Source organism: Castor canadensis, chromosome 18 (assembly GCF_047511655.1).
Source record: "Castor canadensis chromosome 18, mCasCan1.hap1v2, whole genome shotgun sequence".
Classification (NCBI taxonomy): domain Eukaryota; kingdom Metazoa; phylum Chordata; class Mammalia; order Rodentia; family Castoridae; genus Castor; species Castor canadensis.
Genome location: NC_133403.1, coordinates 32,366,166 through 32,390,754, shown reverse-complemented (window position 1 = coordinate 32,390,754; position 24,589 = coordinate 32,366,166). Strand labels below are relative to the sequence as shown.

General features: G+C 52.3%; 2 protein-coding genes across 8 annotated transcripts in view; one reads left to right on the top strand and one right to left on the bottom strand.

The window, feature by feature from the left end:
- Window positions 1-4,349, top strand: part of Bicdl1 (BICD family like cargo adaptor 1) — a 91,551-nt gene extending 87,202 nt beyond the window's left edge. For 3 of the 6 annotated variants that reach the window (XM_074061364.1, XM_020179052.2, XM_074061362.1), the window contains one exon: window positions 1,152-4,349. In XM_074061364.1, the coding sequence (XP_073917465.1) occupies window positions 1,152-1,313 (162 nt within the window). In that variant the 3' untranslated portion in view covers window positions 1,314-4,349. Of the gene's footprint in view, window positions 1-1,102 lie in introns of all 6 variants that reach the window. The other 3 variants (XR_012443582.1, XR_012443583.1, XM_074061363.1) reach the window with 3 other exon arrangements.
- On the bottom strand, window positions 3,843-20,699 carry Rab35 (RAB35, member RAS oncogene family). 2 transcript variants are annotated; one of them, XM_020179040.2, is made up of 6 exons: window positions 20,495-20,687; window positions 15,191-15,241; window positions 11,322-11,445; window positions 6,990-7,114; window positions 6,782-6,906; window positions 3,843-5,390 (listed from the first exon to the last, which is right to left on the bottom strand). In XM_020179040.2, exons 1-6 carry the CDS (start codon window positions 20,544-20,546, stop codon window positions 5,262-5,264), a joined length of 606 nt encoding a protein of 201 aa, XP_020034629.1. In that variant the 5' UTR covers window positions 20,547-20,687; the 3' UTR covers window positions 3,843-5,261. The 2 variants fall into 2 exon arrangements, with proteins under 2 accessions (XP_020034629.1, XP_020034630.1); XM_020179041.2 differs by lacking the exon at window positions 6,782-6,906 and having other exon boundaries at window positions 20,495-20,699.
- Window positions 20,700-24,589: the final 3,890 nt, after the last annotated feature.

Sequence of the window (24,589 nt, the reverse complement as noted above, 5' to 3'; positions counted from 1 at the left end):
TGGTGAGGTCCATATTCACCACCACCTGGTGATCGCTGGAAGTCCCTTTGTTTCACCTAAAACCTGCAAAAACATTTGATGACACCTACAGAGGAAACTTGACTCAGACAGAGGTGCCAGACAGTGACCTGGCCATCCCAACTTCTGGCCTGCATTGCTTGAGTGACTGAGCCCCTCTGGAGCTGGGCCTAGGGTTTAGCTTGTCACCAGGACTCACTGCTGGCTTCAAGACTGAGAGTTGAGAGGCGCTTGTTACGTTTACTCCTGGTGGTAATTGCTCAGGACCACTGGTATTTGGAGCCAGTAGTTTTTAAGCTTTGTTAGTGGCAGAGCCCCTTGTGAGAGAGAATCTGACCCAGAGTCAGAATCTAGCAACTAGCCTGGAAAGAGTGCAGCTGCTCTGTCCAGAAGGCCCTCTGTGGAGCAAAGGCCACTGTTGTGGAAGACAGGTCAAGGGGCACATTTTCTAGGCAGCCAGCTAATTGGAGGGGGAGAAGTTCTTACCCAGAGAAGAAGCAACCAAAATGGGCCTGAGTTTGCAAGATAGTGTCCTTAAAGACAGTGGTGTCCAAGGCCTCTGCCCCAGCAGAAGCCTGGCTGGGTGGGATGAGGGCAGCTCCCAGACACACGGGGCTGCCCATGGTGCACAGGCATTAGTGGCGCAGGCTAGAAATAATCTGAAGTGGGAAAGCAGGGCAGAAGCAGCCCCCTGAAGCCAAGCTGAGAGCTGGCAATCTGAGGTCACCTTGGGCCTTCTGAGGGTGAGAGCAGCGTCCAGACAGCTAACAGCTACTGGGACCAGGAGGGAGGACAGAGCTGGTCACAGGCAAAGCAGAGTGCTGGTGTAGGGGCTGCATTGCTACCTGGGCCTTGTAGGGACAGAGCATCTGCGGGGTCAGCTGGGGGGAGAGTGGAGTTGGGGAGGTGACAAGAAGCCAGCTCAAGCCCTGAGACTGGAGCACCGCAGAGCTGTGTGTGACCCAGCATGGTGTCTGCACTCAGCTTTGTGGGTCCAGCAGCCCCAGCTGCAGCTGCTTGCTTATCTCATCCTTCATCCTCATCTCATGTCCTCCTGACAGTGGTCCTCCCTGTCCACCCACAGGGCCAGGCAAGAGCTGCCACTCATCCCCACCCACTCTCCCCTCCTGCAGGATGACATGCACCGGGTCATTGACCGGCAGCTGATGGACACGCACCTGAAGGAACGGAGCCAGCCTGCTGCTGCCTTCTCCCGCGGCCATAGCACAGGGCGGGTGCGTGAGCCCAGCACCACAGAAGGCAGACGGCTCTTCTCCTTCTTCAGGAAGATTTAAGTTGGGAGAAGTTGGGCCACCAAGGACGGGGTGGGGGCTGGCAGCAGCTGAAAAGTTGCTGTTAGCGAGAGCTTCCTCTGTGGCTAGGGATGGGACAGCCACACTACTCACACCCTGGGACCCAGTTGGTCCCCAAGAGCCTGTTCCTTTTTGTCAGTGTGGATGGAGGCTAAAGTGGTGGGGGTACCTGCTTTAACCTCTCTCTAAAGGCTGCTCTCAACAGGGACAGGCGGAAACCCTGTCCCTACTGCCCGGCCACACCCGAGCCTAGGCTTCTCCAAGACCCATTGCTGGGCAGGGCTAGGCTACCTCCCAGAGTGGCCCCTCAGTTGTGCTGTGCCGCTCAGACCCAGCTGATCACAGCCCACCCCACAGGCTCTGTGGCCACCTGTTTTAGATGACGGGGAACAAAAGAAGTGGAGGCCCCTCCTCTGCATGCTCAGAAGGCCTGAGCCTTTATTCCTGCCCCAACCCTGGCCCAGTGAGTGAGGGGAGGCCCTCCTCACCCATGTGCATGCACCTGTGCTGGAGCCCCTCCCCGGCAGGAGGCCCAGCCTGCTGCTGCAGGGCCTCAGGTGTATGCGAGCTCGGCTGAGGCCAGCCTGAGCCCCAGGGAGAAGGAAAGAGCCGGCCTCCCTTGCCTCCTCCAGTGCAGTCCTTACACCCTGGCGAGGCCAGGGCCAGGCAGCCTGTTCTCACTGGTCCTCTGCAGGCCTTAGCCATCCAGCCCGGTCCCCTTTGTGGGGCCAGGGCTGAGAGGGCTTGTCTCCCTCCCACAGCCCCTCCCACCTCAAATACAACTTCCTGGCCCAGCCCAGCAAGTCTAGGCCCTGTAATGGCCTTAGAGGGGCCTGGTCAGCCGCCCTCACGTTGAAGGCCTCGTGGGTGCCACAGGGTGGATGGGACGAGGCTGTGGGAGCCCCCAGATACTGCCCACCAGGCCTGCGAGGACAAGGCCTGTAGCCTGCTGCTTCTGCTCCTTCCACAGCAGCCACCTCACAGTCTCTGCGGAGGCCCCAACTCAGAGGCTGCGCGGGCCCAGCCTGCAGCTGCTTACCACTGATTCAGCCTCCCACCCTCATGGGGAAAAGCACAGCAGGGATGAGCGGACAGAATGTATCTATAGATATGTACATACCACAGTGCTGTAATTTTGTATGTAGCAACCATGTAAATACATGTATGGATTTTATAATATACATATATAAATCTATAAAGGCATATTTTTAGAAAAACAGTGCACCACTGCTTCTTTTGAAAATAGTCTGAATGAGAATAAAATTAATTTCTACAGCATTTCCTGCCTCAGTCCCCGGGTGTGTGGAGCGGTTTGGTCCACAAGTGCCTTATGTCAGAACTGCCACTAGCTGCTGCCTTTTTCAAGGTGGCAGCCGTGGGGTCCGCACCTGGGAGGCCAGCTCATGGGTTGGACCAGGAAGGAGAACCCCTCCTGCGGGGCAGCGGCATCCTGCCCTGCACCCCTCCCATCAGCCCCGGGCTCCTTGCCAGTCCTGCAGTGTGCAGACTACAAAGTGCGCCTGCCAGCACTGCTCCCCGAGCTGAGAGCTGGGCCCTGGAGCTTGGCAGGACCTTACAGCCAGAAAGAAATGGCTCCAGGCAAGCTTCCACTGCGTCCTTCCGGCATGAGAATAGACATGGAGCTTCCCCTGGCATCTTCCCACGCGTGCTCCCAGCCAGTGCCTCAACCTGGAGGGGAAACGCCACCCTACAACCATAGAGAAAATGAACTTGGCTTCTCAAAGTGTCCCAGGGCCTCAAAAGGCACCTGTGCAGGACGTAGGCCAAGAGCAAGCAAGAGCTGGACCCAAGGGTGGGAAGAAGCCAGGCCCATCCACAGCAGAGCTGGAGGGAGAGCAAACGGAACCTGGAAGGAAATTTGGCAGCTTGAACCTTTATTTTTAGTATTATTTTTTTAAAAAGCAGAATTAGAAACTTTCAATACAGAAATAATCCTAACAAACCATTTAAAAGTTTTGTTGACAGGAATTTCACATCAAGTCCAACAGGACATTGGTCTAGCCCTGAGTCCCCCCCCACCACCACCCACAACCCCGTTCATGCGTGTAACACTCAGTGAGACAGGCACACTGTCGTCACCAAAATCACCCCAACACCTGGGCCTGGATGTCCAGGTACCAAAGCCACCTAGGCTTCTAGTCTGGGCTCAAAGCTCCCAGGATCACCCTCTTATTGCTTAAATTGGCAAGCAGTCTCACCTGGCTTCCTGAGTGCTCAGAGGCAAGTGTGACAGCTCCACCAGCCAGAGGCTGTGCCTGCACATCCCCACAGGCCCCTGGTCAGCCAGGACGGTCCTGAGGTCGGAGACTCCCAATTCTGCACCCAGCTTTCCAGACCAGATGGGGCTGTCTTCTAGTCAGCCCTGCAGCGCCCTCCGTGGCGTCTGCCTTCCCAGGCCCACAGCTCCCTGAACCCAGCCTGCAGCGCCAAAGCCAAGGCCTTTCACACAGAACCCCAGCTTCTGACAGTTTGGACAAGTGGAGAGACAGGTGAGAAGAAACCCCCAGTTTTTATTGATTAAAAACCCATCCACAGTGTTAACATGGAAAATCTGCAGTGATCTGTGATTGTCCGATCAGGGCTGTGCCTGGAAATTGCCTAGGACATGAGATCTAATAAAACACGTCATGGTGTCGAGATCAATTCTTCCCAGGTTACGTGATCCTTTAGGGGAAACGGGAATGAAGTGTCCTGGGAGGGAGGGGCAGTAATCAAATGCAGATGACTCCGGTATTCCTCCAGGGGACTGGGGTGGGTCAAAACTGGCTTCCCCACCCCCTGCCATTTCTTCCCACATGCTAAGAGATCCTCCAACCACCTCTGTACTACAACAGCTACTGGTGATCTGAGGTGCCCACCCCACCAGAGGTGCCTGGTGCTGCACTGCAGACTCAGACCCCCAGCAGGAGACCCTGGACTCACATGGACAAGGGTGCAAGGACCCTTCTTCCCAAGAAAGGCCAAGAAAGAGCCCAGCCCCTAAGTGACAGGAATCTACTCATTTTGCTAAAAACACTGGATCCAAAGTGGAATGGTCACAGCTTTTGCTGCTGGGTCAATCAAACCTCAAGGAAAGAAAATAACTGTGAGGAACTTAATTCATCGGATTTGGCTTCATCTCTTTATCTGTTAAAATGATGCTCCTATGCCCCCCTTGCAAGCCCATCTCTGCACACCCCTACCTTTCTGCTGAAACAAACAAGAGGCCACAGCTCCCTGGGTTTGCAACAGGCGTGTAGAAGCAAGACAAGAGACCTGTGTGCCAAAGGTCAGGACTGATTTCCTTTGTGGAACCAAGGCCTGGGGCCGGCCGAGGCTGCGGCCTGCTTCAAGGCCAGGTTTCCCCAGCTCCCGGAGCAGCTGTAGGGGCAGAAGGATGAGCTGGCACAGGCCATGGAGAGGGGTCAGAGCCTGCATGCGAGGACAGCCTGCAGGAGAGAATGAGCAACATGGAGCCCACTCCACAGGCCCAGGCCAGCCAGAGGTGCAGCTTGAACTTGAGGCTGTCTCCTCCCTGGGGATGCTGCTGGCGGCGAGATGGGACAGGAGTGCCGGGGAGGGTCTGTTGCAGCAGGTTGGCATTATGGAGGCAAAAGCCAGAGCGGGACGAGGGTGTGCAGCTGGTTAAAGCAATATACACTATGTACAACTGGTTAATCAGTCCGCTCGGCTGGCAGCGTCCTCGCCAGGTCCAGGCGCCTTGGCAGGGAGGAGGGCACCAGTGGGGAAGGGCAGGCTCGTCCAACACCTTCTTGGCACTCGAGGGGGTAGGGAGAGGAAGTGCCGATGGCGCCTCCCGATACAAAAACGTGGAGAGAATTCTTTAAATAACGGCACAAAACTGAGACTGTCCCCCGAGGAGCTCGGGCTGGGAGGGCCACAGTGCAGTCTCTGCAAGGGGTGGGGACCTTAGCAGCAGCGTTTCTTTCGTTTACTGTTCTTCGTGAGCTTCACCACGTCGTTCTGTTGTTGTTGCTGCTGTTTTGCCAAGTTGTCTTTCTTTGCTCGGAGAACCAGCTCTGTGATGCAGTTGAACATCTGGAGAGAAAGCATGGCAAGGTGACCTCAAACCTAGTGGGCCACCTCCCCAGACCCAGCTTTCTGTTCCCACGTGTGAACTGTTTTGTACATTTGTCCTCAAAGCCCCTTTTTAGTTTGAGACAGGCTCACTACGTAGCCCAGGCTGCCTCAAACCATGATCCTCCTGTCTCAGCCTCCCAAGTGACAGGTGTGCACCACCATGCCTGGCCCTCAAAACTATTTCTAGGAGGAGGTGGTGAGTTATTTTACTTAAAAGTCAAAAAGGAACAATAGCAAAGACCCATGACTTACGTGGACTTGGGGAAGTCAATCTCTCAAGGATTTTCCTGTCTGTTTTTGTTTGTGGTGCAGGGGTTTGAACTCAGGGCTTCACACTTGTAAGTCAGCGGCTCTTCTGCTTGAAACCATGCCTCTAACCCCTCCAGTCTTTTTTCGATAGAGAAGAAGAACCCCCCTCTTCAGCTGGAACCTTCTGACAAGACTGATAAACATGGCCTGCTTTGCTCGGAGGCATGAGAGGAACTACAGCCTGCCTGCCCCGTGTCATCACTGCTCACAGGCCAAACGTCCTGCCTAGAACCTTTCCCCAGCCACCTGATGTCTTTGTGGTACAAGGACCTAGTGAGCTGCATCTACCAAGCCACCGTCCTCTCCTCTACTCTTCCAGAGGCAGAGAGCAGCATCCATGCAGAAGGGAGCAAAAAGTGTAAAAAGGCACTATCTATAAGTGTGAACTTGAACCCAGTACCTAAAACTATCAACTCACTTCCCGTAACCCTCACTGCTCAGAGACCACCACTCTCCCTGACCTGCAGATGAGCAAATTAAGCCCAGAAGGGCAAGTCTAGGCCTTAGGTCCTGACTTTCCTGGGGCCCTGGGCTCCTCACACAGGAAAGGGCACGACTCCTCTTACGGCTGGCAAGCGGGTCAGGCTGGGCTTGTGGCAAAAGCTCCGGCTTTTCTCTCCCTGTGTCAGAGACGCTTCCTAGCTGACATACCACACACAAAGAGGAGGCAGCTCAGGTGGAGGCTGTGCTGGTGTGCAGGGCTGGGCATCCCCAGGAGAATCTTGGCAGCTCACAGCAGGTACCCACCTGAGCTCTGGAGGCCCAAGGGAAAGCCAGAGCAGGAAGAGGTGACAGTGGTGGGACCAGGGGAGGGCCAGCAAGGCAGATGCTTTGGTGGGACAGACCTAAGTTTGACTCCATCTCTTACTAGTTGTGTGGCATTACTAAAGCTATCAAGCACTTGAACCTCCGTTTCCCTACTGGAAACGTGGGGATAATGGTATCTACCTCAGAGAGTCTCTTTAAAGGGCTGACGAAATGCATGGCACACGCAGGCCAGTAGAAGAAAGGAGGGCACCTCGCTGCGCCCACGGCCTCACCTCTTCCACATTGACGTTCTCCTTGGCACTGGTCTCAAACAGCTGGATTCCCATCTGCCCGGCAAATTTGTAAGCATCTTCCGTCTCCACCACCTTCCGCTCGGGGTCATCGTTCTTATTGCCCACTTAAAGGCAAAGCACAGTGAGCTAGCCCTGCAAGGGCACCAATGCCACCCTCCCACTGCCCCACCCTGGGGTCCAGCCTCACCTAATATTCGGCACACATCATCACAGTTCTGGTTGATTTCATGCAGCCACCGCTTGACGTTGACAAAGGACTCGGCACTGGTGACATCATAAACCACAATGACCCCGTGGGTCCCCCGGTAATACCTGTAAGGCAGGGTGTGTGTCAGGGCTTTGGCCCAAACAAAAGCAGCTGCTTCCCCAGGGCCTGCCTGCCTGCCCACAGCAGGAGAGCAGCTGAGGAAGATTTGAGGACAGCCACACTCCTGTGCCTTGGCCACCGTGTTCCAGCCACACCTGGCCAGCAGGACAGGTGGCTCCAGCAGCACTGGTTCCTCACGCGTGTCCCCAGGGCACCAGCAGAGAAGGGGTCCCAAAGTGGCAGACCAAGTCTAAGGAGTCACCCCAGGTGATTCAGAGTCTGTCACCAGTCGGAACTTGTTTGAAGTTCTCATTTTTAGAACACAGGCAATTTTTATGTTTGACAGCATGTTATCACTACCCTCGCTTAAACATTCAAAAAAATTTTCTCTCCTCAAATCCGATTTAGAAAAATGGCATTCTAAGAAGCAAAACCCTAGCAAAGTGCATCCCCTCCCTAGGAGCAGGCGGCCGCTCCCTTCTTGTTCCTCTAGGATCATGGTGCCAGTAGCAAGGACAGTACGGAGGCTGGAGGCTGGAGGCTGTGTGGGCCTCCAGGATGGCTGGAGGAGGCACCCAGCTACACCACCATCCAAACCTGCAGACCCCAAGCCAGCTAGAAGTTCTGGAAGCTGGAAGGAAGGAGGTTGTCAGCATTCCTCTCCACACACCCGGTACCCAGAGTAGCGGACTGCGTCCCCACTCAGTTCAGGGGCAGGTGAGGGACAGCCAGCCCAGGAAGAACAGGATGGCAGGGGCTTTGCTTCCCTGAGCCCCTTCACAGGACCCCTGCCCTGCACTACAGAACCCCAGTGCCATCCCTTGTAGCCTGCTCCCCAAAGATGCAGATTCTCAATCAGGGGCTTCTCAAAACACCCAGGATGCAAACCTGAGGAGACGGGCTGCCACTCCCACCCCTGGCTCCCACCTGCCCTGCCCAGAAAGCAGCTTCTTTGGAGCCCCAGCTCTACAATGGCACAGAGCACCACAGACTAAGCCAGGGTCAGCGACCAGGTGGTGAGAATAGCTCCGTTGTCATCTGCCTGTGTGCCAGCTCTCTGGCCACCTCTTCACTTTAAAGGCCCATCTAAGGACAAAGGTCAACACCTGGCTCCATCTCTAAAAGACTGTGGACCTTGGGAAGGTCTCGCTTTCACCTTGCCATGCCTCAGTTTCCCTAACCACAGAACAAGGATGCTCATACTTATCTCTTGGGGTGGCTGCGAGGAATGGAGGAAATAACAGGCACCCCAAGTGCTGGGCGTTCTTTATTATCATTATTAGTGTCCCTTCCATGACAAGCTGGAGTCCCAGACAGAGGTGGCAGGAAACCGAGAAGCAGCAGGGCAGGGCAACCCTGGAGGCCACAGAGTGAGATGAGAGGAGCTGCTGCTGTGCTTGGGCTTTGCCCATGTCTCCCCCCTCGCAGACACATGGTCATCTCCCAGGGCTCTTTCTGCCCATAGCCTTGCTCCAGGCCTGCAACACTCCTCAGCTATGGTGAAGCCAAACAATTCTACCCATCTCGGCTCTGCCTGGGAACCAGCCCCAGCCTTCACCCTCTGGCAGCTGCTACTGGAGCACCAGCTCATCACCCATCTCTGAGGAGGATGTCCCCTGCTAGCAGAAATGGTACCCCCTGCCCCCCGCCAGCACAAAGCCTCAGAACCTCCACCTGTGCTGGGCCAGGGCAGGGGCTTCATCTGAGCGAAGCTCTGGCCGGCCAGCACTGGTGCTTCAGGCTTCCCACTCGACCTGTGCTCCAGGTCAGGAGACAGTGCAAGCACTCCATATCCACTACCTCATATTTATCTTCACAACAACGCAGTCCGACGGAAACCACCATGGTCATTTTGCCAGTGGGAACACTGAGTCTGAGAGTGGAGTGACTGGCTGGAAGTTCTAGTGCCCAGATCTAAGTAACTCCCTGACCTAGTGCCAAAGCTTCCTGTTCTCATCACTTCTCCCTCTTCCTTTTACTCTACACCTTCCTCCCACCGCCACCCTCAGGTCAGCAGACCTCAGCTGCCCATGGAGAGAGAGCAAGGCTGGAGAGGGACAGCTGCTCTCTCATCAGGCTGCTTGTGCTTTCTCTTTCAATGGAGTGGATCAGAAAAGGCCAGCTTCTCAGCATGGGCTGCCCCATCCCCAAACTCGCAACTGCCCCAGCACTCCCTCCTTCACCAGCAACAAGTCTCTCCCTCTTCAGGCCCTCACAGTGCCTCCTGCCTCAGGAGGGGCCAAGAGACTCTAAAATGGGGCTGCCCCTGGCCTCCCCAGACAGACAGGGAGGACAGCAGTGGAGGCCAAGTAAGTGCCCACGGGCCACCAGCATGCAGATCACCGTTTCTCAAGCATCCTGGAGAAGAGAGACATGGCCCCCAGGCTGCTGAGCAACGCCCAATCTCCCGCACATAATGAAGGAGCCATTCCGCCCCACCCAGTCCTGAAAGGGGCGACTCTTGATGACCGGGGAGTGGTTGAGCCTCTCCTACAGATAAGGCCTGACACCCCAGTCCCACTTGGGACCTGCCCCAAGTATATCCTGTGGACACAGGCCTATTGTCTCAACCGCCCTGAACCCCCAAACTGGTTTCACCCTTCAGGAGGGAGGCACTAAAGGAGGCTATCCACCCCAGGCTCAGGGTGTGAGGTGGCAGGGGACAGGACCAGGGCCTGGGTAGAAATCCAAGCTTTAGACCTCAGTTCTGCTCTAGGCTAAGCACGCAAGCGATGCCATTTTTTCCTCTCTGGGCCTGTTCATAAGACTTCTTACTGAGATTAAGTGAAATAAAGTAGGTGGTGTCTTTAGTGACAGTCCCAGCCCAGATTGAGGACATAGGATCAGTGCCCAGACCTGCCAACCCCAAACCAATACAAGGAGCTCTTGCTCAATCCTGTAGGCTCCAGGTTGCCTGAAGCTCTCCATGTCAGTCCTGCTTCAAGGAGTTCTCTCTCACACCAACCAGGACACACAGGACCTGAGAGACCTTGCTCAAAGTCATCATAGAGCATTGTGCTAGGAAGTCTTGGGCCATGGCACTTGTGCTCACCACAGGGCTGACAGCGACAGTCCTTCCTGCCCAGTGCAGCCCACATGCTCCTCCCTACCTGGCCAATAGCTATGCTCCCCCCACCACCGTGAGGCCACCTCAGCCCTCACACTCCCACCCTCAGGATGGGCACTCTGCTTTGACACTAAGGGAGGACAACAGGGGTCTCTGGCTTGGGGACTTGCTCACATGCCTTCCTGAGTTCTCCAAGAGGAACTGCTCTGCAAGAAGTTCCAGGAGGTGCTCACAGGCCAGACGCCACCCTCACTCTACACCCACTGCATGCTCTGCCATCACTGGGAGCAGCCCCTTCTCAGAAGTGCCCTCATCTATAAGATGGGGTCACAGCAGCACGGAGTACAGACAGCGGTAGGAGTTCACCAAGATGACCCATGCAAAACCCAAAGCAGGACCTGGACACAGGCCCTAGCATACAAGCAAATCCTAAAATAAAGCCTCTGGGAAAAAAGCACAGAGAGTTTAGGCAACTTGCCTGAGGACACACCGAAGAACAGACATTTAAATTCCAAGCTGTCTCCCTTCAAACCCTATTCTCTCCTATAATCCATCCATTAACAACCCAAGAACCCAAACTCAGAGCTGAAGCTGGGCTTCCTTTTGTTTGCAGCTGAGAGCCACAAAGGCTCTCCCATAGCAAAGGAGGACATCATGATGGGCAATGGGTTCCCCTCTCTACAGTTTGGGAGAGGTAAAGGAAGGACTTCCCACATACCCAGGCCTCCCAAGACACAGCCACCTCCAAGAGGTCAGAGAGGGTGACCCACTCTGTGACCCACACAGAGCTGACACCCACCAAGAGGAACTGCCTGGTTCAGAGGTACCTGGGACCGGCACTTCACAGCCACCTGGTGAGGCACGCTGCTGCTCTTGCCAATTTCAGGTAAACGCTGCCAGCCCAAGGGGAGGGCATGTGGTCGCTATCCTGCCACACACCAGAATCAGGGTGTCAGCCACTGTCACCCACCTAACTCCTGCAGCAGCCACAGCAGGCCACACCACCTCCTCTGGCATCTTCAGGAAGAGGAAGGGTAGCCAACACCACCCACTGAGGCCAGCACGCACTCACTTCCCCATGAGCAACACTGTCACCCAACTTTGAGCATGCAAACACACAAGGCAAGGCGTTCGGCTGGACTCACGTGGAGGTGATGGTGCGGAAGCGCTCCTGCCCCGCCGTGTCCCAGATCTGCAGCTTCACTTTCTCCCCATTGATCTCCACTGTCCGAATCTTGAAATCCACTCCGATTGTGGTGATGTAGCTGCCTGCATGCATGGGAGCCATCAGCAAGGGCCTGCAGGGAGCCTGCACTGGGTGGACCTCTGAACTTCATGACTCCACCCCATCTACCCTCTGTCCCCAACATAGCCAAGGCCCCAGGCACAAAGCCTGAACAAGGAGCCCTGATAGAGCTCACAATGGAAGTGAGGCAGGACACAATGACGTAAACTGAAAAAGATGACAATTTCAGAGTGATAAATGCTACAAAGGATGTGACTGGAGGAAGAGGGATAGGCTCTACTAGAATGGTCACAGTGGGGACGTGTCAACTGTGACTTGAGAATGGGACAGGCCTATGATGCACTCTGGGTTTCCTCCCCCCACTCTATTCTTTTTAAAAAATTTAAGGCAGCTGGCACCTAACTACTCAGGAGGCTGAGATCAGGACTGCAGTTCAAGGCCAGCCCAAGCAAAAAATTCTTGAGACCTTCCCCCCATCTCAACCAACAGCTGGGTGTGGTGGCACGTGCCTTTTGTCCCAAGCTAAGAAGGAGGCTGAGACTGAGAGGATTGCATTTCTAGGCCAGCTGGGGCATAAGTTTGGAAGATCCCCACCTCAATGGAAAAGCCAGGAGTGGTGACATATGCCTGTTGTCCCAGTGACGGGCGAGATTGGCCCAGGCAAAAAGCAAGACTATCTCCACAACAGCCAGAGCAAAAAAGTAAAGGAAGCGTGGCTCAAGCAGTAGAGCACCTGCCTAGCAAGCATGAAGCCCTAAATGCAAACCACAGTATCACCAAAAAATAGAAATTAAAAATTTAGGGAGTGGCTCAAGTGGTAGAGCACCCGCCTAGCAAGCACAAAGTCCTGAGTTCAATCCTTAGTATGACAAAAAATAAATAAAAATAAAATTTTTTAAAATGACTCACAAAATTGATTTCCTAACATACAAACTGAGCTGGACCTGAAAGCACTGCACAAGGCTGAAAAGACAGTAGCAAAATAGCAGAATAGCAGTGGTTCACATGGGCTTATGTGAGGACAAGCCCAATTTGTGCCGTTTTTGAGAATTTGGACAGTCTCTTGTGTGTGTTGGGGAGGCACAGAGTTTTCACCAGGGACAGGAGCTGCATTTTAAACAACTCTTGGGGCATCTGTGTAGAAGGTGGGTTTGAGGAGACCGGCCAGTGCAACAGTCTAGTCCAGGCTTATAAACACCTACCGAATGGAGCACAGGGTCTCACTGCATTTGGAGCTTTCACACACCATTGTTCAGGAGACACACACACATGACCATGTGAAGTGTGGCAACTGTGTGGGAAAGGTCAAAATGCAGGGTGAGATGGCGATCAAGGTAGACTTGGAGTGGGGTGGGGAGTCACATTTGGGCCTAGCTTGAAAGAGTAAGAAAGATTACCAAACTTTGGGTAGGAGGGGAGAGGCATCCCACACAGAGGAAAGCAGCTGAGGCCAAAGTTCACCCAGAACACATCCAGAGACCAAGCCAGCACCTGGTGCCCATCCAGGGGCCCAGCACCTCGAATTTAGGCACTTAACAAACGGCTGATGGTTGAATGAATGAATATGTGAGCGAGCAGTATGAGGAAGAAGGCTAGAAATAGCTTATGAAAACCAGTGGTTCTCAATCAGGGATGATTTTGTTCCCCCAGGAGACATTTAGCATAGTCTGGAGACACCTTTGGTTGTCACAGTGCTACTGGCATCTACTAGGTAGAGGTAGCCCAGGGATGCTACTTGACACCCTTCAACACACAGGACAGCCTCACAACACAGAATTCCAGGGCTCAAAGCGTCAATAGTCGGAAACAGAGAAGCCCTGCTATGACCTCTGCTCAGGACAGAGAGGGCCACTGAGGGTGGTTTTGGTTTTGGTTTGTGGTGTTAGGGCTTGAACTCAGGGCCTACATCTTGAGCCACTCTGCCAGTGATGAATTTTTCGAGACAGAGTCTTATGAACTATTTGCCTGGGCTGGCTCTGAATTGCAATTCTCCTGATCTCAGCCCCCTGAGTAGCTAGGATTTCAGGCGTGAGCCACAGGCACCCAGCTCCATCAAGGTTTTTAAACAAAAGAAAAGTAGATGGCTGCCAAATGCACTTAGCAGTGTGGGGCAGGGTGGGTAGGAGCTTCTGCAAAGCTTCCATTGGGAACCAACAGTGAGCTAAGACACCAGTAATCAACATTACAGAGACTGCAAATCACAGTCCTAGCAGTGGAGAGCTGATGGGTCAAGGAGTTACAGGAGCATTAAAAAGGAAGTGTGTGTGAGGTGCAAGGGAGGGAAGAAGTGGACCAGGTGCTGGTGGCTCACACCTATAATCCTAGATACTTGAGAGGCTGAGATTAGCAGGCTGTAGGTTTGAGGCCAGCCTAGGAAAATAGTTCGTGAGACCTCCCATCTCCAAAAAATAGCCAATAAATAAACAAACCAACCAATCAGAGCAAAATGAACTGGAGGTGTGGCTCAAGCAGTAGTGTGCCTGCTTTGCTAGTATGAAGTCCTGAATTCAAATCCCAGTCCCACCAAAAAAAAAAAAGTGGAGTGGGATGTTTTCCAGCATAAGTACAGGCTGCCCAGTAGCTGTCATTCTTGCACAGAAGTTACAGTAACAACAAACAACTGGTGTTTGTTGAGCAATTACTTGATTCCAGGCACTATCTCAGGTGATCCTACAACAACCCATGTCAGAGGGACAATGGTGATTCCTACTTTACAAATGAGCAGAGGCTTAGTCACTCCTTCAAGGTCACACAGAGAAGCCAGCTCTTTCCAATACCATTGGTGCTACTGAGCAGTTGCTGGGGGCAGGAAGGGGTGAAACCACTTCTCCATTGACAGGCATTCTCCATGTAACCTCTTCCTAAGTGTAGTTTGCCCCGCCCCCCCACCTCAGAGGGAATTCCCCACAAGATAATCACACTTCAGTCCCCAATCAGAGATGCTGATGTAATGAACACTTATTTAACAAAGGAAATCTCCTTGACCTCACCAATGATCAGGGAAATACGAATGTAAACAAGGCAGCACTTTCTGCCTCAGCTTTGCAAAAGTGAAGTGCTCATCAGAGCTTTCAACCCTTCAGTGGGAGTGTAAATTACCTCACCTTCTTTGAAAGGTAAGCTGACAGTGCTGAGGAAGTTTAAATGTCCCAGACCCTGTGACCCAGTAACCCCACTTCTACAGAACCACGTGTACAAGAATAAACACACAAAGCATCGCAGAAGCAGCCAGAAGCCACACACATAACAAGAATTCTGTTACTGAATGCTACATCCACATGCAGCACAGTGAACACAGTCACAAGAAAGAGCCAGGGAGGTCTGTGGCTAACAGGGCGGAAGCAAGACCCTTGGCAGACAGAGGAAGCCAAGTTTCTGAACAGCAGGTGGAGTGACAAAAAGAGGAAAGATACACCCACACTGAACAGAGGCTCCCAGGGCAGCAGAGGGCTGGGTGCAGGGACGATTTTTCACATTGACATCTTCCTGTTGGAAGTGTCACACAGGCATGTACTATCTAATAATATTTTAAAAAATTTTTTTTAATGTTGGGCACAAGGAGACCCTGGCTAGAGAAATGAGGAGCAGCAGAAGAGCGTTTTGAACAAGATGGGTTGAGGCAGAATAGAGGCTTCTGACCTAAGCCTCCCATCCTCCTCTGGTAATCAGAATGAAAAAGTTCCCTAAATTGGGCAAAAGCTGGTGTGTTCTGGAGCCCGGGGAGGGGATTTCAAAACCAAAACACCCCAGCACCCAAGGAGGACTCACCTGAGAACGTGTTGTCTGCAAACCGTAACAGTAAGCTGCTCTTGCCCACACCTGCAGGAGAGAACGCAGAGATGAGCAGGTAGTGAGTAGTCCTCCCTTCAGCCCGTCCTTCCTCCAGGAGATACTGCCATAAACTCAGCAAGGCCAGAGCTCTTCTCAAGGCTGTGTCCTGTCTCCCAACCTGCCACACATCAAGCACATCTCTTCCACTCAATCCCTGACCTTTTCCTTCATCCATGTGTAACAGAAGCTGCTCTCAAATCCCCTGGGGAGATGACAGGAGGGACCTGTGCCCAAGCCTCTGTGCTGAGGGCTGCCCCAACAGCTTGGAGGGAGATACCAGACAACAGAGGCAGGCAAGAGAAAAGCCAACCAGGTGAGCCCACCCCCTGCCCTGTGCATCTACAGTGTGGCCCTAGAGAACTGCATGCCACAGCTTCAGTTTGGGAGTAGCCCCAAACAAGGAATTGGAGAGTTGGAAAGCACCTTGATTTCACCAGGGCTATTCTGCAGGTGAGGAAACTGAGGCCCACAGAACTAGAACCACTGTCAGCCATCTTCCTGCAGCTGAGGGAGTGCCAGCTGAGTGGGTGGGGCCAAGGAGTCTCCAGAACACCTATCAGGCCACCAGCCCATGTATTATGCTCAGACCACTGCACTTGCCACAGCAGCTCCTTGCTGTTTATTCCACAAAAGGTGGAATCCTTGTGAACTTCGCCTCTCCCTGACCTCAACACATAGCAGCTATGGCTGCCAAGTGCACCTGCCCCACCCCTGATCTCCACCACCCGTAAGTCCAGCTGAGTCAAGTGACCTCAGAGGGAAATGATTAACGATGCATTGAGTTCTGTCTGCATGGTGGGCACTTCGATGCTTCCAGAATTCCAAATCCATCTCAGATGAGGAAGGTGCAGCTTCCGAGAAGCTGAACAGCTGACTTCAGGTGTTTCCACGGGAGGTGGTGGAGCCAAGATCCAAATCCAGGGCTCTCAACAACTCCCAATACCTACTCCTGGGGAGTCTCCTTGCACCTGTGCCAGACGGGGGCTGAAGCAACCCCATGAGGCTTCTACATCTCACTCCTGTTAGATTTTCAATGGAAATGCAGTCAAATGCCCTCAAACTATGTGCAATTTTTGAGCATCTGTGCCCATTGTGGGAGAAGCCCACAGCTTAATCTGATTTTCAAAGACACCACCTCCACACCAAGTAACCAATGCTGCAAACCACGGCTGCAGACTGAGCCCAGCTGTGTGTCTCTTAACCTAACCTCGGACATCCTCCCTGGGCAGTCCTCTCAGGATCTCTGGAGACTTCTCTAAGTGAGCAAGATGCCCAGAACTTACTCCCCTGAATACACCAAGGTTCTACCTTCCCAAGGACATGCTGGGGATGAGGCCCTCTGCAGGAGACAGGTGCTGTGCCCAGGGCACCTGTTACTCAGCCTGTGCCACTTCCTCATTGCTCTGCCGTGAGGCTTCCTGCTAAGCCCAAGGAGAGCCCAAGTTCTGAGCTGGGTCCTCAGCCTCTGCCTGAAGCCAGCACCCCACTGGCCCTGTTGCATCCTTGCTTCCTCCTGGTGGCTTCTGGGTCCTGCTTATTCAGCTAAAAACTCCTGTCTAAGTCCCTCCAGGACTCACTCACCCTGTGCATTCACAGTGCTGTGAGCTGGGCCCTGCACTTAGTAGGCGCCAATGAAATACTCCTTATGAATTGATGGCTGAATAAATGCCCAGCTCACTGACAGCTATGCTATCTAATGCTATTACTGCAGCATTAACAGGAGCCAAAGCAGTGGCTTTCAAACTTTATTGAGGGGAGGAAACAGCAGAATCCTTTTTTAAAATTAAATTTTATTTAAATCTCATATAACAGACAAGGAGGAAGTGCTGTTTGTAATGACACAGCAGTGTCCCCTCCATTTATCCCAGGCTCCTCTGCAGAGCAGCAGAAAACCACTAGGCTGCACAAAGACGAGTTGCCACATGGTCTGCTGTCATGGGCCTGACACCAACTTCTAACATTGCTCTCCCTCGAGAGGAACAGAAACCTCTGAGATCCACCATCTCCCATTATCCCTGCTACCAGTCGCCTTATAGCACTGGTCACGGAAGCAAAGGGAAGCAAAGCTTCCCTATAACCACATGGCTACATCCAGCATAAAAGCCTGCCACTCCAGCCCTACTATCTCCAACGCTGCAAAGAGCACAGGCCCCAGGCTCTCCTGGCAGCCAGAAGACACCACACTGAGCCACCACCACACTGCCCTTCCCCATGTGCTGCCTCTGGTCCTCACCATGCCAGCCACACAAAACCTTCCCCTGGCTCTGCTTCTCCCTTGGGCCACACACCCCTCACTCCTCTTTGCTTCAGTTTCAGTCTGTTGCAGACACAAGTAAACTGGTCTCAATTTTTATTTTTTTTATTTTTATTTTTTTGGTGGTACTGGGGGTTGAACTCAGGGCCTCCACTCGAGCCACTCTGCCAGCCCTTTTTGCACTGTTTTTTTTGGGGATAGGGTGTCGCTTTATGCCTGGCCAGCCTGGACCAGTATCCTGCTATTCATGCTTTCCTTCATAGCTGGGATAACAGACACGCACCACCATGCCCAGCCATGGGCTGAGATGAGGTCTCTTGAGCTTTTTGTCCCAGCTGGCCCCAAACCATGATCCTCTCAATCTCTGCCTCCTAAGCAGCTAGGATTATAGGTCAAGCCATCGCTCCTGGTCACAAATGGTCTCAATTTTAATTCTATCTCATCGACTACCTCATTGTGCAACCTCAGACAAGACACCTTCCCCCCACCTTCTCCCGCAGCCTCAGTTTACTCAACTGTAAATGATGGACTTTACAAGGTCTCTAATGGCCACTCTAGCCTTCAGGAATGGATTGCAGATGAATGTGGTTACAAATCAAGAGACAATGTCAAAAGAGCATAAGAGAAAGTGCAGAACCTCAGGCATAAAGAAGAAATGCAAAAGCCAAAGGAATATATTCCAGAAGCGTGTACAATGTGACAGAGTGGGAAGAGAACTCCAGATTTATAGGACACTAACATTCATTGAAGGCCTACTGCTTGCCAGCCCAATGCCAGCTGCTCTCAGCATAGATGTACACTAACTCCTGGCTTTGCGTCTAACAAGCCAGTCACCTCCTCTGAGCCTTAGTTTCCTTATTTGACAAACTGCATAAGCAATGGGTGAAAATCAGATGAGAGAGTGCTGTGAAATCATTTGATATACCTTAAGGAGGCACACACACAAGGGGCTGGAAAGCAGGGGAGTGATGAGGTCAGGTTCCCTGCTCAGCTGCAAAGCTTAGTTTAAACTCCCATGGCTACCATCTCCCACTCTCCTAAAAGTATCAGCTCACTCTTGGGAGAAATCTAACAGCAAAGCATCTATCTCCTCTCCAAAACTCAGGTCTCCATGCTCAGACTAAACTAAGAAACAGAGCACATAAATCGTGACCCAAGGAGTCTTCTCCCACACCTGACTTCTGAGTGAAAAATCAATAAAAAATGCGGAATGCACTGTGAGAAAGCAGGCCAAAACCATCCCCTGGATTTCGTGAGGGACAAAAACCAACAAACGGCATTTTCTTGCTGAGTTTAGGCCTTTCATTTTTGGATATCAACACACAGGCCCAAGGTGTCTTGCAGAAGAATAAAGTCAGCTAGCTCACTTTAACTCCAAAGGAGAAAAATCATCCTAGTGCCTGCCGCTCCAAACCAAGGCCACAGCAGAAAGCAAATTCTGAGAAGGCATAATCTCAGGACTTTGAGGGATAACAAAGGCCACATCCAAGTGAAAGACTACACACCTTCCCTGATTTTTTTCATCCAAACCACAACCAATCAATCCTCCACCTAACTCCTGCTCCAACCACAGTTACTCTTCCAACTTATTGGTTAGCTCTTTACCCTTTACATCTCCTCACCACCTGCAACCACCGAATCCTCAGCCACCTTCCACCTGATCCAAACCACCAACCACATCTCAATCCAACTTCACAAGTGAAACCAAAAACTACCCACCTCCATCCAACACTCCTACATCCTGGGTCTCACTCACAAGGGCTTTGGTCCTTAACAATTCATGGGCTCTACCACCAATCTGGCCACTGTCTTCCAGTCACATGACCCTCTCCCCCACATTCAGCTCAGGTCTGGTCTATAAATTTAGCTGCTCCCAAGCCTCCTTCCTGGATATCATATAATCCCAGTACCTCAGTTATGCTCCCATAAACCTTCTGGGGCCTGCCTTCCTGACCTCTTGGTCACCCCATAAACCTGCTCACCTGCCATACTCCAAACACCTCTAAAACCCTCCATCCTTTGTCACAAACCAGTCTGTCTTTTGTAAGGACAGGTGATGTTCATTCATTCACCAAATACATATTAAGCACTTCCTGGGTGCCAGGCACTGTTCTATGAACAGGAGATGGTGCAGCGATCTGAGCTAGGAGCCTCAAGGAGTGTGTATATATAGCCAAAACACTTTTATAATATTGGCTGAGCCACCTGTAACACCCCTCTGGAATATGGTAGGCCAATAGCAAACACTGACCACAGGCTGTGGGCCAGGCACTGTTCCCAACACTATGTGTGTACTATCCTCATTGAATACTCACATCAGCCTTATGAGAAGGACCTACTATTATTCCATTTTACAGATGAGCAAACTAAACCATGCAGAGATTTCGTAATTCTGCAGGACCGTGGGGAAGCGCTTTCCCTTCCTTACCACATTTAAACTCACAGCACGTTCTGGGAATATCCCCGTTTTACAGAGGAGTGAGTCTTACAAACAGTACTGATGATGACAATGGTGAACATTTACTTAGGGCTTACTTTACTCTAGGTCAGGCTCTAAGCAACTTGCCCACTTGATCTCCCACTACCCAGCGAGGCAAGTCCCCACTTCTCAGATGCAGGAACTGAGGCTCAGAAAGGTGAAGCAACTTGCCCAAGGTCACAGAGTGAAGCAGCTAGTAGTCCCAGGACTCGAACCTAGGTCTCTACAACTCGGAGATCGCGCGACTGGACCAAGGTCACTCACACGTGAGGCAGGCGCGGGGAGTGGACCCCGAGTGCTCGGCCCCTCTGCTCCGCAGCCCGGAGTCCTGACTTCCCCTCGGCGCGGCCCGGAGCCCCTCGGCGCCAACCCCGCGGCCCGGTCCGCCGGGCAGCCCCGCCCGCCCGCCTCCCGCCCCGCGCGGGCCGGCACCTCCCCGCCCGCCCTGAGGCCCCCGCGGGCCGCGCCCGGCAGGGCCCGCGCCGCCTCCGACCGCTGCGGCCCTCACCGCTGTCGCCGATGATGAGCAGCTTGAAGAGGTGGTCGTAGTCCCGGGCCATGGCGGGCGGGGGCGGTGCGCGCGGGCGGGCGGGGTCGGTACTGGCCTCGCGATCCGCAGCTCCCTCCGGGCTGCTCCGGCAGCGGCGGTTCCACTTCCCGAACAAACAGCCGGAACTGACAGAAACACCTCCCTCCGCTCCCCCTCCTCCTCCTCCTCCTCCTCCTCCTCAGCAGCAGCCGCCGCCGCCGGTGCCACCGCCTCCCTTCTTCCCGCCCCGCCCCACTACTGCGCAGGCGCAGCGCCTGGAGCCGCCTCTGCGCAGGCGCAACCCCAGGCGGCCGCGCCCTCCTCGCGTACGCACCATGCGCACGCGCCCTGGCAAAGCCCCGGCTGGCGCGGGCCAGTCTTCCTCGCGTCTGCTGGGCGGGGGTTCCCTACTGCTGCTGCCCGCTGTCCTGAGGGCCTGTGGAACTGAACCACTGTCCAGTTGTAACTGAAAGAAGCCGAGGGTGCCTGAGGAACCCCCTCCGTGGACGTTCTCGATCCCTCATCTTCAGACCCGCACTTGCCGGAGAGGAAATGACAGGCTCGCTGCACCGGGGGGCGGGGCTCACGCTGAGCCCCATGTTTCGGGAGTCGGAGTCTCGGACGCAGCCGGCGGACCTGCGAGGCGGTGGAAGGCGCCGGCTCTCCGCCCCCTTGCTGTGTCTACGCCGCCTTGCGGTGCTGACTCGGGGTCCCCCACCCCTATCCCCGTGTCCTGGGCCTGGGGATCCACAGGACAGGAGTCGCCTGCTGGCGTTAGCTGTTAAAGACTGGCCTTGAGGTCGACGCCGGTTAAAACCACATCCCAGGTCTGAGACCCGTGGAGCCCGAGTGGTGACCTAGGTTCGATGGGCAGGGTAGTTCCAGATTCTGACCCCGTCCAGCTGTGACCCAGGGAGGAAGACGCAGCCTGGACACGGAAAGGGGCCGCTCCCTCGGGTCCCGTTGCACTCCACCTACAGGTGCACACCTCAAAATCGTGAGGTCAGGGAGGCGCCGGGCGCCGGAAGTTGAGCGGTACCTAGTTTCGCCCCAACCCCAGGTTTTTCAGTTTTAGAGTGAGTTCCTACCAGCGCTACCGTTTAGATCTGAACGCGTGCTCACGTAGAGCTGCAGAGATTAAGTTCCCTTTCACCTGTTTCTTACAACCCTGCCCCTTTCCAGTCAAGCACCTATTGGGCAGTGCTACTTAATTTTATCAGACTTTCTTTTCTTTCACTTTGTAAAACAGCAATGCTCAGGGCTGGCGGAATGACTCAAGCGGTAACAGCGCCTGCCTAGCAAGCCTGAAGCCCTGAGTTCAAACCCCAGTGCCTCCAAAAAAAAAAAAACCTCGTGATTTAAGTTTTTTTAAAAAACAATAGTTTTTCATTCTGAAGCACTCCTCCCAAGTAACCTCTGCTAGTAAGTTCTTGGATACCGTAAAATGCTTAACAAATGTAGTTGAATGTATAAATGCCCTTCCATGAGTTTCCTATACTTGTACAAACATCTAAGTGTGCGCCTTGCTTTTTCTCTTTCACAATATTCTTCTGTGACTGTCCCATGGCCCTGTGCTCCGATGGTTGTACCTGTCACTTAACCACTCTGCTCTTAATAGATATCCATGCAGTTCATAATTTTTGTGATTATAAACAATGTTGCAAGCAAGATCTTTGAACAGCAGTGGAGTGTCTGACTCAAATACTCAAATTTTGAGTTTTTCCACCAACAAAGATATCAGTGTGGCATGTCAGGGAACATGGAATCTAAAGACTGGCTGGAGAGTGATTTTTTTTTTTTTTTCCAGCACTGGGGTTTGAGCTCAGGGTCTACACCTTGAGCTACTCCACCAGCCCTATTTTTTTTATGGGGTTTTTCGAGATAGGGTCTCTCAAACTATTTTCCCGGGCTGGCTTTGAACCGTAATCCTCCTGATCTCTCCCTCCTGAGTAGTTGGATTACAGGCATGAGCCACCAGCGCCCGGGCTTCATATTCTGATTCAAAAGTCCTTGTTGGTCTGGAGAGGGTAGTGCCAACCCCTTTGACATAGCAGTTTTCGGAATGGGAAGAAAGAAGCCTCAGAGTGGCTCTCAAACAACACTGCCCTGCTCAGCCAGTGAGGCAGTAGGTCACTGTACCTCATCTTCACAACTACTCTGGGGTAGAAAAGATTCCAGTTTCAATGCCAACTTTGAAATCTTGGTTCAACCCCAGAAAAGCTTTCAGATAAATTATGTCACTGTCTCAGAGCCCCAGTTTCTTCACAGAATACTGCAGATGTGAAAATGTTTGTAAGTGACCTGTGAAAAACTGTAACTAATGTTAATTAAGGTCATCTTACTGTGTCCCCTTCCTATTTTGAGCCATTTCCTATTGTAGTCTCACATTTCCAAGGCAGCCTGTTAGTATTAGGGCTCTGAGATACTGTGGGAGAGTAAAGCAAAACTGACAATTACAAAAATGAGATTTCCGGTCGTGCTTCAGTGTGTATCATCCGGAACACAACAGGCATTCATTCCTCCATTTATTCAGTAACTATTTATTTATTATGTGCCATGGGTTGTAGAGGATGTAAGAATATAGTCTTTTCCCTCTCTGCCAAGAGTTTTTAGTCTCATCAGAGTTAAGACATACTCATGAGAAATTAAAAATGCATGATAATATAGTAGATAGAACAGCTGTCAAATAAGCCACCTAGACTCCAGAGGGGAAAAGCTATCACTGTTAGCTAGAATGATGGGGAGAAGATTTCAACATAAAGGTTTCATGCTGACACTGGAATGTCAGGGCTTTGAATGTCAGGTGCATTTAGACAGCTGCTGTCACAGCGGCTGAGAATCATTAATTTTGGCTTGGAAGGGAATTCCCTAAGGCTAGGACATGTGCCAGACATCCCAAAATGAATCTCTCTGCACATTTTTCCCTAGAAACATTATTTTACATTACTTAAATTGCGATTCGAACTGGAGGCGTGGCTCAAACCGTAGAGCAATTGCTTTGCAAGCATGGAGCCCTGAGTTTAAACCCCAGTCCTGCACACAAAAACAAACTCCACAACTCGGTAACATTTGTTAAGACTCCCTCTTTTTCTCTCCATACATACATATACTGTATATTATATGTAAACTTTGTGTGACCTGATCAGAATGTTCCATGGATGGGAAACTTTGTTCTATTGTCTGAACAGCCAGCTTGCAGATGAGCTTTGCAACATCGCCTGTTTGTACATTAGAAACTACAATGGGGGGGCGGGGGGTGGGTCCTGGAGTTTCGGAGCAGAGGAGCTGTATCAGAATATTATTTGGGCAAACTAATGTGGCACAAGCACGCAGGCTAGACTTCACCTACAGAGCTATAAACATTATGGCTGAAGCCCAGGTGTGAGGTGACAACAGAAAGGGCAGATGCAAAAAAACAATGCAAACAATAGTAACCAGACAAAGCAACTTTAAAAAATAACTTACTTGGCAACTGGATTCACTCATTAATTCAATAAATATGTGTGTCTAGGCACTATGGCTACATGAGCAAAACACCCCTGTCCTCAGGGAGCTCTCAGTATACTGGGAGAAGACAAGTCATTCATTCCTTATTTGAGGGCTGCTTGATGCTTGGCACTGGTCTAGTAGCTGAGGATTCAGCAGTAAGCAAAACTCAAAAAACCCTGCTTTCAGGGCTTCCATTCTGCAGGGTAAGGAGACAGGGAACATGCAGTGGTTTACAGGAACAGTGATGGCAGGTCTCTGCTATTCATTTGACAAGTTTGGCAGTGAGTGAAAAGAAAGAAAATGGTTGGTGGTGAACTGGGTTTGAAGTAGTTTTCAGGACAGCAGGAGGATTAGCAGCCAGTGAATGGCAGGGATTGAGAATCTGAGAAGATAGGCTAATGGCACTTTAGAGAGCTTAACCTTGGCAAAGAAGAGGGTCAGAAAGAGACATCAGTGAGAAGGCTAAGTGGGCAAAGTGGGGACCTCAAGCTTTGGAGACAGAGGCAGCAGTTGCAGAGACAGAGGTCAGTGCAGGAGACGTCAGGAAGGACCCAGGATATCCAGATTTCAAACTATGAAAACTAA

What these genes read in the sequence shown, in the direction of transcription:
- Rab35 (XM_020179040.2), bottom strand. Translation starts at nt 20,546, where the DNA reads ATGGCCCGGGACTACGACCACCTCTTCAAGCTGCTCATCATCGGCGAC. An exon ending in TGATGTGTGCCGAATATTAG is followed by an intron (nt 6,907 to 6,989) that starts GTGAGGCTGGAC and finishes TTTGCCTTTAAG; the next exon opens with TGGGCAATAAGAACGATGAC. An exon ending in AGAACGTCAATGTGGAAGAG is followed by an intron (nt 5,391 to 6,781) that starts GTGAGGCCGTGG and finishes CTTTCTCTCCAG; the next exon opens with ATGTTCAACTGCATCACAGA.